General features: G+C 57.0%; 1 protein-coding gene across 1 annotated transcript in view; it reads right to left on the minus strand.

The window, feature by feature from the left end:
- Positions 1-12,306, minus strand: part of STX1A (syntaxin 1A) — a 92,981-nt gene that overhangs the window by 68,901 nt on the left and 11,774 nt on the right. Inside the window, exons 2-3 of the mRNA XM_059829188.1 lie at positions 5,408-5,485; positions 4,184-4,283 (exon numbers count right to left, since the gene is read on the minus strand). Coding sequence (XP_059685171.1) covers positions 4,184-4,283; positions 5,408-5,485 — 178 coding nt within the window. The remainder of the gene's footprint in view (positions 1-4,183; positions 4,284-5,407; positions 5,486-12,306) is intronic.

Below are 12,306 nucleotides of genomic sequence, written 5' to 3' on the forward strand. Positions count from 1 at the left end.
ATCGCCTTTGTAGTGGAGGTTTCACACGATGCTAAAGTGCTTAGAGATCACTAAGAAATAACTGAGATGCTGTTCCAGAGGGGACAAGCAGCACCCCAAAACCCCCACGAGTTTGGCCCCTGCAAAAAGCAGCATCTTGCCTTGATTGTCATCGCAGCTGTCGTTCACTTGCCACGTTAAAAAGCAAACACCAGTGAGCACACACCAAGACCAGCCTTTCACCGCCTACGTTCTAGTGCCCCTTGGCTGCATCCCCCTCTCATGCCTCATGGAAACCTTGCTTCTTAATTTTCAAATTAATCTCAATAAACTCACTTCCCTGGATTACAGCAAACCTTTGCATTAATTACCAGGTTCTCTGCAGGCTCAGGAGCACGGGGAGGTGGTGCGGGGGCTGCCCCACAACACTGCCTTCACCACCACGGGGCCCTGCACTGCCTCAACCCCACCGAAGCGCAGGACTGAGCTCCAGCCAAGGTTAACACGGAGGTTAATCCCATCTTTGGTAAAACTTCTGCCACGTTTCGTGCGTCTCACCAGGGGCTGAAGGAGCAGACAGACACGGAGCGATGCTGCTCTCGGTCTGGCTGAGTCACTGGCAAAAGAAAAAGCTACAAGCAGTACATCACATATCATCAGTTATCACTGAATGGTTTGGGATGGAATGAACCTTTAAAGATCATCCAGTCCAACCCTGAGTTACCCCAGGAGCTGACCCACAGTCCCATGAGACAGCACACGGCCTGCACTTACAAGGCCACGTGAGTTTAATGCCTCTCTAGATCATCTAAGCAGACCCCTGCAGCTATGTTCAAGGTTGTCTCCTGTCCTGAAGACACCGAGGACCATTTCCAACACCCCACCGCCAGGTACCGTGGGACAGAAGGGAGCAGCGCTCAGACGGGGTGCACAGCCTGCTCCAGCGACGCTAGCACATGGGTGCTGCCCTAGGAATAGGTGACACCACAGCACCAGCAGCCCCGGCACAGAGCAGCACAGGGGAGCTGGGGCTCTGAGATGACACCCGGCATCCACCCAGCTGGGAGGGGTCAGTCGTGGTGAAGCAGCTCTTGCTGATGTGTGGTGATGCATCCATGAGGAGTGGGTCCATGAGAACCTCATGAAGTTCAACCAGGCCCAGTGCAAGGTCCTGCACGTGGGTCGGGGCAATCCCCAGGGCCAGCACAGATGGGGGATGGATGGATGGATGGATGGATGGATGGATGGATGGATGGAGAGCAGCCCTGCGGAGAAGGACCAGGGGATACTGGTGGGTGGAAAATGGGACATGAGTGGGCAACGTGGGCTTGCAGCCCAGAGAACCAAGCGTCTCCTGGGCTGCATCACCAGCAGCGTGGCCAGCAGGTCAAGGGAGGGGACGCTCCCCCTCTGCTCCGCTCTCCTCTCCTCACACCCCCTGGAGCACTGTGTCCAGCTCTGGGGTCCCCAGCACAAGACAGACACACACCGGGTAGAACGGGGCCAGAGGAGGCCACCAACATGGTCCCAGGGCTGGAACACCTCTGCTCTGGAGAAAGGCTGAGAGAGTTGGGGTTGTGCAGCCTGGAGAAGAGACGGCTCCGGGGAGACCTTACTGCGGCCGCTCCATACTTCAAGGGGGCTCAGAGGAAAGAGGGAGAGAGACTTTTGCCCAGGGCCTGCAGTGACAGCACAAGGGGCAGCCGTTTTCAACTGCACGAGGGTGGGGTTAGGTTGGACGTAGGGAGGAAATGTTGGACGATGAGGGTGGTGAGGCACTGGCACAGGTTGCCCGGAGAAGCTGTGGATGCCCCATCCCTGGAGGCGTTCAAGGTCAGGTTGGACGGGGCTTTGAGCACCCTGGTCTAGTGGAAGAGGAAATGGACTCAAGTTGCGCCAGGGGAGGTTCAGGCTGGATATTAGGAAAAATGTCTTCACTGAGAGACTGGTGAAGCACTGGAAGAGGCTGCCCAGGGAGGTGGTGGAGTCACCATCACTGAAGGGGTTCAAGGAACATGTGGACGAGGCATTGTGGGACATGGTTTAGTGGGCGTGGTGGTGTTGGGTTGGTGGTTGGACTTGATGATCTTACAGGTCTTTTCCAACCTTAGCGATTCTTTGATTCTGTGAAGGTGTCTCTGCCCACGGCAGGGGGGTTGGACTGGATGATCTCTGAAGGTCCCTTCCAACCCAAACTACTCTGTGATTCTGTGAGTCTATCTACCATTGAGCACCTGATCAGCCCCACCGCACCTCCTGGACACACCACAATATTACAAAACACTAATTTCTAAACAAAGTGTGGGGTCTTCTTTCGCTGTCCAAACAGGTTTTGGCATTATAAACTGAATTTTGTACAATACCAAGGCAAGGTAACACTGTGAAACAAAACCAGAAGCACTCCCAACGTCCTGGATGCTTCCAGAAGTCATGTTAATGTCACAGTATCTTGTTCACTGCAGATCTCAGACTTTTAAATAGATTATTATGCTTTTAGGCCATGAGTGCCCTTTGCAGCCTGAGCTCTGGCTCAGCCCCGAGCGGACACCATGCCGATGCATGCTGTATGAGCCCAGCAGCCAGAAGCAAAGCAATGACAACTCTCCCCTGAAAACACCCAAACAGAAACACTGCAAAATCTTACAGTGCAAGCACAGACCAAAAGAGCCTGGAGGATGACTGAGCAACAGTCTCAGACATGTGAATTCCCTTGAGAAAATCCCTCGCTTCCAGGCTTGGCCAAGTGAATTTTAGCTGAGGAGCAGCTGCCAGGAGAAGGGAGCGTGAGACAATTTAGTAAGGATCAGGTTCTTCCAAGCAAATAGCAATATCTATTGATTTGACATAGGGCTGGACAGAAGAAAATGTGTGTACAGACAACCTCCTGGGACCTCTAGAAACAATTCACAGTTGGATACGAGCGGACGTGGAATTGCACTGGGCGAATGAAGAGAAGTGGATGGGAGGTGGGTGGCAAGACAGAGACCTGGTCTCAGCTTTCCAGCCCCCTAATCATACCTTTGCGCCCGGGCCACTGCAGCCTGGAGGGCACTGCAGCTCCTCAGCAGTCGCCCGCTGGCCCGTGACCTTTGCCAACGACAAGGGCTGCCAGCAGCTCGGAGCCATCCTCCACGGTCGCCCCTGCAGCAACCACCAGCCCTGCGACCACCAGCACCGTGAGGGAGATGGACGAAGGAGAGCCCACATGGGCTCATGGCAAGACTGAAGGACAGGCTTCTGGCAGCAGAGATGTTCAAATGTCCCGCAGCGGGTGAGCCGGTCTAAGGTCCAGCCCTGGACCCCTGGTCCAGCCCCACCGATAAGCAGCTCCACTCAGCTGTGCTCACCCCTGCTCTTCCTTGCACAGCTCAGCACCTCATCCTACCTGCTCCCCGAGGGCTTTGCAGACACCAAAGCTGGAAAGCCTCTGAGCTGAGGAAGCCCAGCCGACCCCACCAGCCCCAGGCGCTCTGCCAGCGCCGGCTCCTCAGGCTCCCCTGGGAGATGCACTGCTCGCACCTGGGGACAGGGGAACTCATCACCCACAGTTCTACCTCTGCCAGATCCTGCAGACTCCCAAATGTTGCCACCTCTTGGGTGCTGCTATCCTTAACTTCTGTTCCTGACAACAAACCTCTTCTCAGGAACGCAAGACTGGGGAAGAAAACAGCGATACATCAGCAAGATCCGGAAGGGACAGACTCTTTGGCCAGCCAGCAACAAAATGTCCTTCAGGAAAGAGAGGAGAGCGTCACAAGCGGACACCGCGGGCTCAAAGAAGAGCTGTGCCATTTCTGGGCCCAGCAGGCAATGCTCAGCCTGTTCTGCAAGTGCTGCCTCATCCACGTACCCTCCCCAGGCAGCCCAGGGCAAGACAACGGCCAACCAGCATAAAAACAGCCATTTGCTCTTTTCAGCCTCCACGTTGCCCCACCCTTCAGGAATTCCCCTCCAGCAGCCTCGCTGGACCCTCCTCACCACCTCTCAAAGTCAGAAAGCCATCGGCCGTCCCTCCGTCTCCTTCCCACGCAGGTCCCAGCCATCCCTCACCCCAGCCATGAGCCACCTTGGCAGCTTGCGGCTTTCCAGCCACGGCCACCTGAAGACAAGAGGACTTCTGTCTGACTCCGTCCACACCGCGAGCGGCCCAGCCCAGCGCAGCGAGGTTCCCCGCGGGGACGCAAGCAGATCACGGCTCACTTACTCTCGTCAGGGTTGGGCGAAGCAAGAATGGCGCTGTGCTTCCTCTTCACTTCCTCCACGTTCTCCGAAATTTTATCAATGAACCCTCGAATTTCTTCCACCTGTGGAGATGGACAAGAAGACAGGTCTCCTGTGAGAGGCCTGGACTTTTGGAAAGGGGAGGGATTATTAAACCCTATCCCAAAGCAACCGTGACACGTCTGAACCACAGCAAACATCCTCCTGGACAAGTATTTTCCAGCTGGATCCTCAAACTGTAGGACCGCTGTGAAATCAGACCTTCCACAGCACAGCAGCCAGCTTTGCAGGCACAGCAACGTCATACAGCCTGTATCCTCTGCGATGCACTGAGAAACGTTTGGGGTTTATTTAAATTAGCATCAGATCTAGGGATCCTCAGACTCTGCACCTCCAGCACAGAGAACATTGCTGAGGTCGCACAAGCCAGGCTCGCTCCCTGCTCAGTCCCCCGTGGCTCTTTGCTGCAGGGGCTGGGAAGCCCAGTTTGACCCCCACCCTACAGACCAGGGAGGCCCCATTTGCCAGCAAATCCATGCTGGCATCTTCCCCGCGCTCCTGTGTATAAGGAGACACGCCGGCATTGCCGAGAGGGGGAACCTCTACCTGTGCCCTCTGCCTGCCGGGCTGCCCGCCCGCCAGCTCTGCCTTCTCCTTCGATTCACACCACCACTTTGCCCATCGTCCTCCATCTGTACGTCTGATTTTTTTCATTCCCCCCTCCACTGCCTGCACAGATACATTTTAACACCCCCTACACACATGCCATGCTAAGGGTGTGCTAAAAATCCGCATGCAGATCTTACAGCCACCCACATGCCAGAAGACAACCTCTTGTTTGGTAAAGAGAGGCACAAAACTAAATCGATCCCATGCAGAAACTGCTACTCCGCAGAGGTGCTTTCAGGAGAGGTTTGAGAGCCAGGCCGCTTTAGTGGCGGGCTGGAGGCAGGCATGCACGGAAGGTCTGCATGGTCCCTAAGCCTGCATGGAAGCCTGGCTCCTGCTAGTCAGCCCTCTGAGCGTAACCCCTGAGGACCTCGAGCATCAGCTGAGTGGCATCAGCCAGGGCAGGACCCCCATCCCCACCTCGACCGCTGCTCCCCACCTGGGGTGGGGGCCTCTCCCACAGCCCTGCAGCCTGCCCCAGCGCTAACACAAAGCTCTGAACAGGCTTTACAGCTGCAAGGAGAAACAAACCTCTCACCTGCTCAAAGAACTCGTCCATGAAGCGGTCCCGGTCCACACTGACGGTGACTTCATCATCGTCGTCACTGTCCTTCGCCTGCAACGACACGGAAAGAGGCATCAACAAGTGCTTCCTGAAAAGTTTGCGGTTCCATTTCATGAGTTCCTCAGGGCCATCTTCCCCTTCTCCTTTGCTCACTTGCTCCCAGAAGCTGGGGTAAATGCCAGCCGGAGCATGGGACACCCTGGGCACTGCTGCACCAGGGCGCTACAGACACCAAGAGAGCAGAGGATGGCCAGCTCCAGCAATAAAGGCATGATGCAAAACACCACTGGAGCCAGCCGCAACACCGCACGGCCTCCCATGGCAAGCACAGAACAAGATTAATGGCACCTATGCATTTACAGAGAGCTGGAGGGGGAAACTTTATGAGCTATCCTCAGCTGCGTGTGAGCACAATGGCTCTGCAAACAGCAGTGATGGGAAAGCACGAGGGACGCTGCGATGGGAAAGCACGGGGGACGCTGCGATGGGAAAGCACGAGGGATGCTGCGATGGGAAAACACGAGGGGTGCTGCGATGGGAAAGCACGAGGGATGCTGCGATGGGAAAGCACGGGGGATGCTGCGATGGGAAAGCACGAGGGATACTGTGATGGGAAAGCACGAGGGACGCTGCGATGGGAAAGCACGAGGGATGCTGCGATGGGAAAGCACGAGGGATGCTGCGATGGGAAAGCACGAGGGATGCTGCGATGGGAAAGCACGAGGGATGCTGCGATGGGAAAGCACGAGGGACGCTGTGATGGGAAAGCACGAGGGACGCTGCGATGGGAAAGCACGAGGGATGCTGTGATGGGAAAGCACGAGGGATGCTGCGATGGGAAAACACGAGGGATGCTGCGATGGGAAAACACGAGGGGTGCTGCGATGGGAAAACACGAGGGATGCTGCGATGGGAAAGCACGAGGGATGCTGTGATGGGAAAGCACGAGGGATGCTGCGATGGGAAAGCACGAGGGATGCTGTGATGGGAAAGCACAAGGGATGCTGTGAAGTGCAGGAAAGGTGGGTGAGAATAGAAAATAGAACAGGCAGGCAAATGAGGGGTTGTCCTTGTCTGCAGCAGCGTGTGTGTCATTGTCACCAGAGATGAAAACACCTCCTGTCCCAGAGAGGCAGGGGACACGAGCTCGCAGGAGAAAGAAAAATTACAGTCCACTGTATAAGGAGACATTTAAAAGATTATTATCCAAAGCAGATACATGACGGAGGGAAATGGAAAATTAATGGGGTGGAAAAGTTTCTTCATACTCCATCTTCACTAGAGAGAAGGAGCCAGTGGAATGGAGAAGATTTAAGAGAGAGGACTGTCTCTGCTCATCTCATAATTGTCCCACATTTTGCCGACGGTTACGCGTCACCCCATGGCCCCTTCGCACTTTGCAGCGCTAGCCAATACAGTCTCCAGAGAGATGCCTCTTACCTTGAAATAAACCAGATGAAATACCTATCCTTCCCCCTAAATTTGTCTTTCCAACCTACAGTGACCGATTTGGGTGGAGTCACCCAGCGGAGACCTCAGTTTTCAGCCTCGCCACCGCGCGTGGCACTGTTTGCTTTGGTAACCGCTTCACAAATGGCCTATCCAAAGAGCTCGAGATTCGAGAGCTACTGCGATTCAAGTGAAAATCTCACCTTGACAAGGAAAAGCAGGCACCTTGCTGCCCTGACCCATCACTCCGTGGGCACAAAGAAGAAACGTTCCCTGAAGCTGGGAATTCAGAATTTGTCCATTTTGGCCACAGCCAGGTCCCCACACCAGGGCGCAGCAGGCAGGAGCTGCCTGCACAGCAAGGCTGGGGCACGGCAGGAGCCGCCAGCCCGGGAACGGGTCGATGCGTTTAGATTTTGATGGAGCTGGGTGAGATCAGCCTGGGGGTGAGCACCTAGAGCCTTCTCCTGCTCTGACGTGGATGTCTTCCCTGCGTTGCTAGAAATACACTGTCGTGCTGGGAGCAGGGACCTGGAGCGGGGTCAGTGGCCGCTGCCTGCACCCGTCTGGACTTGCGGAGAGCTCTGCAGACACGCTGCAGAAGGCAATGTCCTTTGCGACAGGCAGGACCCAGCTTCTTCCCTGAAGCTTTCTGCTTTCAAGAGTCGTCAGTTTGCTCTCACACCGGGGAGCAGAGGCAGGTCCCTGCCAGCGGTCACAGCCCAGCACCGAGAGCCAGAGCATGACTCGGGCTTAGAGCAGAGCTGGATGCACGGCCATATCCAGCAGCACCCACACAGCCCTGGGGTCAGGGGTAGGACTTGGCTGTGGGCTCCGTTACACCCCTCCTGCACCCGATGCCACCAGGCAGCCAGGCTGAAGGGACCCGCACCCTCTCCTCCCCCCATCCTCTGCCATCACTGCTCCAGCCTCGCTCAAAACCCGTCTTAGCAAAATCATGGCTATCACCCTCAAGTCCCAGCTCCGCTGCTGACTGTGCCATTCATTCAGCCTGTGAGTGAACCCTGCTTCACCGGCACAGCCGCCAGCTCTAAGCAAAGGTCCCTTTGGGGTCTACAAACGGACCCAGAGTGATGCCTGCGTCCTGCTCCATCGCTTCCGGAGCACCGCAGGCACATGTGAGCAGGAGTGCTCACCATCGAAGAGGTTAAAAAGCATCATCTCCTAAAGCTAGGAAGGATGTCTGCATGGATGGATGTTTGCTACGTGGATGTAGCTACCATCCACGTTTGCATTTCAGTTTACGCACCGCTAGAAACCCCGCTTGTTTTGTGCCGTGCTTGATTTTAGGCATCAATTGCCTTCGATTAAGATGGGTGCCCATTAGATGGACAGTTATAACCCCCTTAACTCCTGCACGGACTGAGGGACGTTTTGCCAGCACGCACAAACAGGCATGGTTTCTGCCTGCCTTGTGCCGGCGTTATCCCCAACAGCTTGAGTGGTCACAAACTCCCACCTACCCCCCCGCCGAGGATCTCAGAAATACATAATGCCAACAGATCCTGGGGACACGCATCGCGAGTGATGGAAAGATGCAGCTGCCACCCCGGACACACGGACCCCCAGGTCACAGCATCCTCCTGCCCACTACCCTGCCCAGCCTCTCCGGGCCAGCGACAAGGACATCCCCACCAGCCCCTGCAGCCTCCACACGTGGGATTTCAGCTGTGGGGTATCATCTTCTTTGTTAGCTCAGTGGAGCCATTAGGCTGCTGGATGGTGGGTTGCATTTTGGGGAGATTTCTCAGAGGAAATGGGGCTGTTATTCCAGTTGACCTCCTGCACCCACTGCAGCACTCCTTTTCGGTGCTTCTTCCAGCTCTGCTGACTCCAGCTCTGTGCTATGAAGCTTTTCTTCAGGCAGCAGCCCACCACCCAACCCATCCCCAGCACCCATCACGGACAGACTGCCTCGTCCCAGCACCTCGCGGCGTGCAGGCCAGCACATCGTCCTGCCCGGAGGTTTTACCCCACAGAGCAGGGGCTGTGCAGGCGGTGGGGCCTGGCACCTCGACCCAGGCGGGTGGCACATGGCCCAAGGGGCTCTGCGTGCAGAGCAGCTCTGCCAGGGCACGCGCGTCCTGCGTGCAGCCCCGTGCCGCCTCGGCACAGAGCCAGCAGGATGGCCATCCGCAGGAAGGGGTCAAAGGAGAGGGGGCTGAGCGCAGCCCTGCGGAGAAGGACCGGGGGATACCGGTGGGTGATAAATGGGACATGAGCCGGCAATGTGGACTTGCAGCCCAGAAAGCCAAGCGTCTCCTGGGCTGCATCACCAGCAGCGTGGCCAGCAGGTCGAGGGAGGGGATGCTCCCCCTCTCCTCCGCTCTCCTCACACCCCCCTGGAGCACTGCGTCCAGCTCTGGGGTCCCCAGCACAAGACAGACACACACCGGGTAGAGCAGGGCCAGAGGAGGCCACCAACATGGTCCCAGGGCTGGAACCCCTCTGCTCTGGAGAAAGGCTGAGAGAGTTGGGGTTGTGCAGCCTGGAGAAGAGACGGCTCCGGGGAGACCTTACTGCGGCCGCTCCATACTTCAAGGGGGCTCAGAGGAAAGAGGGAGAGAGACTTTTGCCCAGGGCCTGCCGTGACAGCACAAGGGGCAGCCGTTTTCAACTCAACGAGGGTGGGGTTAGGTTGGACGTAGGGAGGAAATGTTGGACGATGAGGGTGGTGAGGCACTGGCACAGGTTGCCCGGAGAAGCTGTGGATGCCCCATCCCTGGAAGTGTCCAAGGTCAGGTTGGACGGGGCTTTGAGCAACCTGATCTAGTGGAACCTGTCCCTGTCCCTCGCAGGGGGGTTGGACTGGATGATCTGTGAAAGTCCCTTCCAACCCAAACCACTCTGTGATCCTATGAAAGGCCCCTCCCAGGACATGCAGGACAGGAAACACCAGCGAGCCTCTGCAGCCCTGCATAGGAAAACGCACCTCCATCGCAACTTCGGCACCTATCCAGCTTTTTTTGCCTTCATTCTGGTAGGATCTTAATTTGCAGGAATTTTTAGCACCTTTCTGAAGCCTGCGAGGAAAGCATTCCCCGTCATTAATTTTAACGCAGGCTTTTCCTGTGACCACGCAGGCCAGAGAGTACTGGCAGCTGAGGAAAGGCAGCAGGTCAGCATGCCGCCTGCGAAGATGCCCACCTCGTCACCTCTTGCCCATCCCTTCCACTTCCAAAAGGGTCCTGGCTCATTGCATGCAGGATGCCACGCCGCTGCTTTGTCCCATCCCTGCTGCCCACTAGACGCTGTCATTTGTTAGACCCAGAAATCCATGAGGAAGGCAACCCACCAGCCAGGGAGAGGGCTTCTGCCAAAGCCACACACAGCCTTGTTGGAGGCACTTCTATTTTCACGGCAGCTCACCCCCCAGGCGCAGCAGAGCGCTGATGCACAGGCAGGGCGATGGTTATTTAGGGCAGGCACTGAACGCAGCGCTGCGCTGCTGCACGCAGGGAGAGCGGCACAGAGACCCGGCCAGGAGCCCCGCGAAAAGGAAATTACAAGGATGGAGCCCGCTGGTCGGGAGGGCACGTGTCACTCCGGGCTGGAGAAGGGCACCATCTGTCCAACCCACGTCACTGGAAATACCCTCCGTGCCACGCCGCCTCTGACACATGGCGTCAGGCTGATCGCCTGGCCCCACCGCCCCCGACCCAACACTCAACACAAAAGGGAGGCAGCAGCGGCGTTCACTGCGGGGCTAACCAGGACTCGAGGCGGAGGAGATACCACCGGGCAGGCACAGCTCCCTGGGAGCACTGAAGGATCATCTGCTCCAAGCATCTCCCTCCATCCCAGGTGCCGTTCCAGGGTTCCAGGCACACTGCTGGCCCTCACAAGCACTCTCACCCCAGGCTTGAAGTGTCTTCCCATACATTGCTGCCGAAGTAGAAGCAAAACCAAAATACCTTTCCTAAGGAAACCTAAAGTGTCCACCCAGCCAACAGCATTTTGGCTTCACGCACTCCAGCTGTGAGCATCCCTGGTTTTCAAAGCCACATGGAAAGCTCCAGCCTAGGTCAAAGCCACCCACTGGTGCTTCTCAACACAGGCAGCAAACAATTCACAGCCTTCAGAAGCCCAGGCTTGCTTGCCAGCAACAGGCGAGGAGCATGCACTCCCAACGCCACACGGGCACGCCATCCTCCCGGTGCTTCTCCGCTGCCGAAATGGCCATCCATCCATCTCTGCATCCGCCAGGCACGCCCGACGTGTTGCAACTTCAGGCAGCAAAGGCTGCCCCAAGACTCCTTACGGGGAGAGAGGAAACAGAGCCACAGCAAAGCGCTCCAAGTCTAAGTGTCTTAGGTGAGACTAGCTCTAAAAACAGCTTACAGCAGGCGACGAGCCCAAGTTAATTAACACAACCAGCCAGCAAGCAGCTCCGCTGCCCTGCAGCCTTGGTGGGTCACTGGCGTTGGCCACTTTATGCATATAGGTACCGCCTGGCACTGCTGATCGCTGCCTGCATCACTGGCACGGAGAGCGGGTGCTCTGCCACCAGCACGTCCGGAGCAGAAGAGCAGGAGGGGTTTGATCAACCTCCCTCGACACCCACTCCTGCCTCAGGCACTTTCAGGTAGTACCAGGGACCCGGGGTCTCCAGGCTTTCGCCCCGCACACAGGGTAGGTGAAGATAACCCTTCTTTCGCAGGGTTTTTTATTTCTCCAGCCCGCCGGAGGCCAAGCGGCAGGCGGAGCGGCAGGCAGCATGCCAGAAGCGGGGATGGCGCTGGGAACCGCTGCGTCCCTGGTGCTGCTGCTGAGCACAGGGAGCGGGATGGGGAGGGCAGGTCAGCCAGAGCTCTTCCAGCATCTTTTGGGGGCTCACAGGGTTAAACGTGCCCCTCCACAAGGGCCAAAATCTCAAGAGGAGGGAGAGCCGAGCTGAGCTGCGATACCGTCTCTGACAAAGCGGAGCAGCGGATGGGAAGACAGTCCAGAGCCCCGGAGCATCCTGGCTCCGTGGGGTTTGCAACAAGCACACCGCTAATAAATCCATTATCGAGCAGATTACATCCCTCTGGTTCAAACCAGCCCCGCTCCCTCCACAGACGCTTTCTGGAAGACAGCAGAGGAGCACAAACTGACCGAAAAGACTCGAAGCCTGCTCTCCTCCGAAAAGCAAGAGGCGGCAGGCAGGGCGAGCTGCGACAGGGCGTAACGAGGTCTCTATTATCTCAGCAGTGGCTACGCACAGGCTTTAGCTCCTGTCCTCTTCTGTTAGCGTTGCAGATGAATTTGACCGTGTCCAGACGCATCTGTGGAGTCGGTACAGGCAGCAGAGCTGCACCAGGGCAGCGGAGCAGCGGGCTCGGCCCACCGCTGGGCACCTCTGCATCCCAGGGGACCGTGCTATCCCCCCAGCTCATCCCTCCGCCAAGCCGTGGCGGCGG

This window comes from Gavia stellata, chromosome 25 (assembly GCF_030936135.1).
Source record: "Gavia stellata isolate bGavSte3 chromosome 25, bGavSte3.hap2, whole genome shotgun sequence".
Classification (NCBI taxonomy): domain Eukaryota; kingdom Metazoa; phylum Chordata; class Aves; order Gaviiformes; family Gaviidae; genus Gavia; species Gavia stellata.